This window comes from Populus nigra, chromosome 1, assembly GCF_951802175.1.
Source record: "Populus nigra chromosome 1, ddPopNigr1.1, whole genome shotgun sequence".
Classification (NCBI taxonomy): Eukaryota; Viridiplantae; Streptophyta; class Magnoliopsida; order Malpighiales; family Salicaceae; genus Populus; species Populus nigra.
The window spans coordinates 13,355,078-13,358,282 of record NC_084852.1 but is presented as its reverse complement, the minus strand read 5'-3'; the positions used below and the strand labels follow the sequence as shown (position 1 = coordinate 13,358,282).

Below are 3,205 nucleotides of genomic sequence, written 5' to 3'. Positions count from 1 at the left end.
AATCTTGAACCAAATCCGCCATGTCCCACAAGAAATAAGCACGCGAGCCCCGTCTCCATTTACACGCTTGACACCTGGTCCTATGGCGACTGTACAAGGCAAAAGGGAGAAGGGCATAACGGAGACACAAACTAAGGTGTGCAGGTAGAAATTTCACTTCGTGGGAATTAAGGAAAAGCAGAAGGGTCCTTCAGTCATTTCACCACTAGATTATTTTGAACAGCAACGGTAGGGGAAAAATAAATAAAGAAAAAAGGAAGCAATCCACCCGGGTCGGCTTGTGGGGGCGAGAGAAGGTAGAGAAATCGAGAAAGGAAGGAAAAGCCATTTGAGCCAGAGAAACCAAAAGAAATACAAATAAAAAAAAAAAAAATCCATCAATTTTGTGTAGAGGAGAAGGTGGTGCTTTCTTTCTGCCATCCAGTTCCTATCTCACCTATTCTCTCCTTGCCTCAGGCTGCTCAAAACTTCTCTCTTTTCATACTCTCGGATTGAATACATTTTTATCATTTCAAATCCATGGAAAGTTAGATTGATCTGCTCTTATAATTTGGTGCTGCTTGTGTTGTTGATTTCTATCCTCCTCCTCAATCAACCTCTGCTTTTTCCTCCCTTTTTTAATTTTTTGTCTCCGTCTTTCTTCTCAAATACATGGGGAGAACAAGAACAGCAACAAAACAAGCTGTTGACCCAAATGGATCTGCAACCCAAAATATGTTAGTAATTGCAAAAGAGCCCAGATACAGAGGAGTACGAAAGAGACCATGGGGAAGATTCGCTGCGGAGATTAGAGATCCCTGGAAAAAGACCAGAGTTTGGCTGGGCACCTTCGACTCTGCAGAGGATGCAGCGCGTGCCTACGATGCGGCTGCTCGCACCCTCCGCGGAGCAAAGGCCAAGACAAACTTTCCTCTCTCTACAACGAACCAGTTATTCAATCATCAAAATCAAAACCAAAGCCCAACCGATCCTTTCTTGGATCACCACAGTATAAATCCCCAAAGACCCACATCTAGCAGTTTGAGCAGTACAGTGGAGTCTTTCAGCGGTCCTAGGCCTCCGCAGCCAACAACAACAACTAAATCGGGAAATGGGCCGAGGAGATCTCATCCACGGATCCCACCGGTTGTTCCAGAAGATTGCCATAGCGATTGCGATTCATCTTCTTCGGTGGTTGATGACAGAGATGTCGCATCCGCTGCTTCTTCTTTGTGCCGCAAGCCTTTGCCTTTCGATCTAAATTTCCCACCGTTGGACCAGGTTGACTTCGGCTCTGGTGATGATCTCCACTGCACTGCTTTATGCCTTTGATGATGATGATGATGATGATTAATGGTTAATGATATATGATTCAATCTCTTTTTCTTTTTTTTTGTTAATTTTAATTTTTCTTGTTTTTTTTTATGATGCGGAAGAAAAGAACAAAAAAAAACAAATTACGAGATTGGATTATGAAGACAAAAATGATCGATCTTCTTTATTATGTAGCGATGGTTTTTTATGAGAAAAAAAATCCTACTATTGTTTTTCTCTTAATGATTTTTTTCCTATTTTGAGAAGGAGAAATCTTGTTTACTCGACTACTGAAAAAGAAAGAAGAAAAAGAAAAGAAAACCCATCATTTAGGTTGTAACAGAAAATTTTTATTAGAAATGTTGTTTTCTATTTGTATTGAGCTCTTTTTGATGCATATGCATTTCTGACAAGTTGTGCCTGAAGAGCAATGTTGCTGAACATAGAAAGTGAAAGCTTGTTCCCTCTTTGGGACAGGATCTAGGATGCCTGTTTTTTATTCAAGGATTCTCAAATAGTTATGCTTTTGGTGGATGCATCCATATGAGAAGGAAGGAAGGAAGTTTAAAGAAAAATACTTCTCTTTCTTCTTTCTACGATGGTTTTGGAGTTGTAAATTAGGCTATTATTGATGTATGTGGTGTTTCACTGGATGAAAAACCCTTTTGTTATCCCTCCCAATTTCTACCAGCAAGCAATGTTTCTTGCATTTCAATTCTGTCGACCATGAAAAGGGTTTTCTTTTATACTGCTCTTCGTTCTTCAGTAGTAGACGTTTGTTATTAGGAGCAAAAACCATTGTTTGTACTAGATGAACACCTGCCCTGGGTTCGCTGGTGCTTCAAGGAAAGTAAATAGAAATATGGGTGTGGTGGTCTTTGTTTGAACTAGATTTGAGGAGCTTTCACCAGATCTGGCAATTTACCGATCTGGAGTGGGTTTTGTTAGCTTTCCTCCCTCTCTTCAAACAATAGTCTGGGACGGGGGAGGCTCAAATCCTTGTGTTTTTTTTTTTTGTTGTCTCCTGTAGAGTGTTTCTGGTCTTTTCTTGCATCTCTTAAGATTGAACTAAGGCCTTCGACTTCGATGCATGAAGATGGTGATGGAGTCGGACAAAGAACTGCTTGTTCCGGCCTAGAGAATGGTTTAGGTCTGGTAAGAGTTGACATGGGTGGAAAATCTCTCACCGGCCCCACTATTCAGAATTAGCAACAATGAGTGCCATGTTGGAGCCATTTAGCCACTGGCCCATGGTTATCAAGTAAAAAGTTCCGAGTCTAACCACTCGGTGCTGATATGCATAGCAGGATGATAACAGTACTTCGCAGATGAAAAACGGTCCAGGAATAGAATTTATGTAGTAAAAGAAGGATTTAATTTGCCTGTGAAATGCAAAATTTTATTATTTTATAGCTAGACTACACCCCCACCGAAACGAATCTTTATCCACCTGGGATGATTGCTACTATGGTGTTTAAGCTGGACACCACCACTTGCCGGGAAGGGTTTTCTTGTTCAAAATGAACAGTAGCATCCCACAAAATACGTGGTCGATAATTCCAGTCGAGTTTGATGGAGAAATGGCGTGGGAGAGAGGAAGTCCTAGCAGCATAAGTTTTAAGCCTAGTGAATAAAAATATGTCAACGTCAATGAAATAAGTTTTATTGGTGGCTAAACCAGAGTAGCCGGAAAGGAGTTGGGGATTAGCTTTACTGACTACGACGGGCATGAGGGCATACCTCGGAAATTCTCTCATCACAAGAAAGTCAAGTTGGGAGATAATGCAGCTCAGTCAAGAGAAGATTCAGTATACAGGGCACGGCGGAGATATTCTCAAAAGAAGATAGGCACGAGGCGGCGTTGGAGTAAGTTACAATTGACATTGAAGAACTTTCACGACTAGGGACCAAA

The 3,205-nt window shown here is 41.2% G+C and overlaps 1 protein-coding gene across 1 annotated transcript; it reads left to right on the top strand.

The window, feature by feature from the left end:
* The first annotated feature begins 264 nt into the window (after nucleotides 1-264).
* Nucleotides 265-1,671, top strand: LOC133674608 (ethylene-responsive transcription factor 3). Its single transcript, XM_062095823.1, has one exon. The coding sequence runs from the start codon at nucleotides 652-654 to the stop codon at nucleotides 1,309-1,311; it is 660 nt and encodes a 219-aa protein (XP_061951807.1). The 5' UTR covers nucleotides 265-651; the 3' UTR covers nucleotides 1,312-1,671.
* The last annotated feature ends 1,534 nt before the right edge of the window (nucleotides 1,672-3,205 follow it).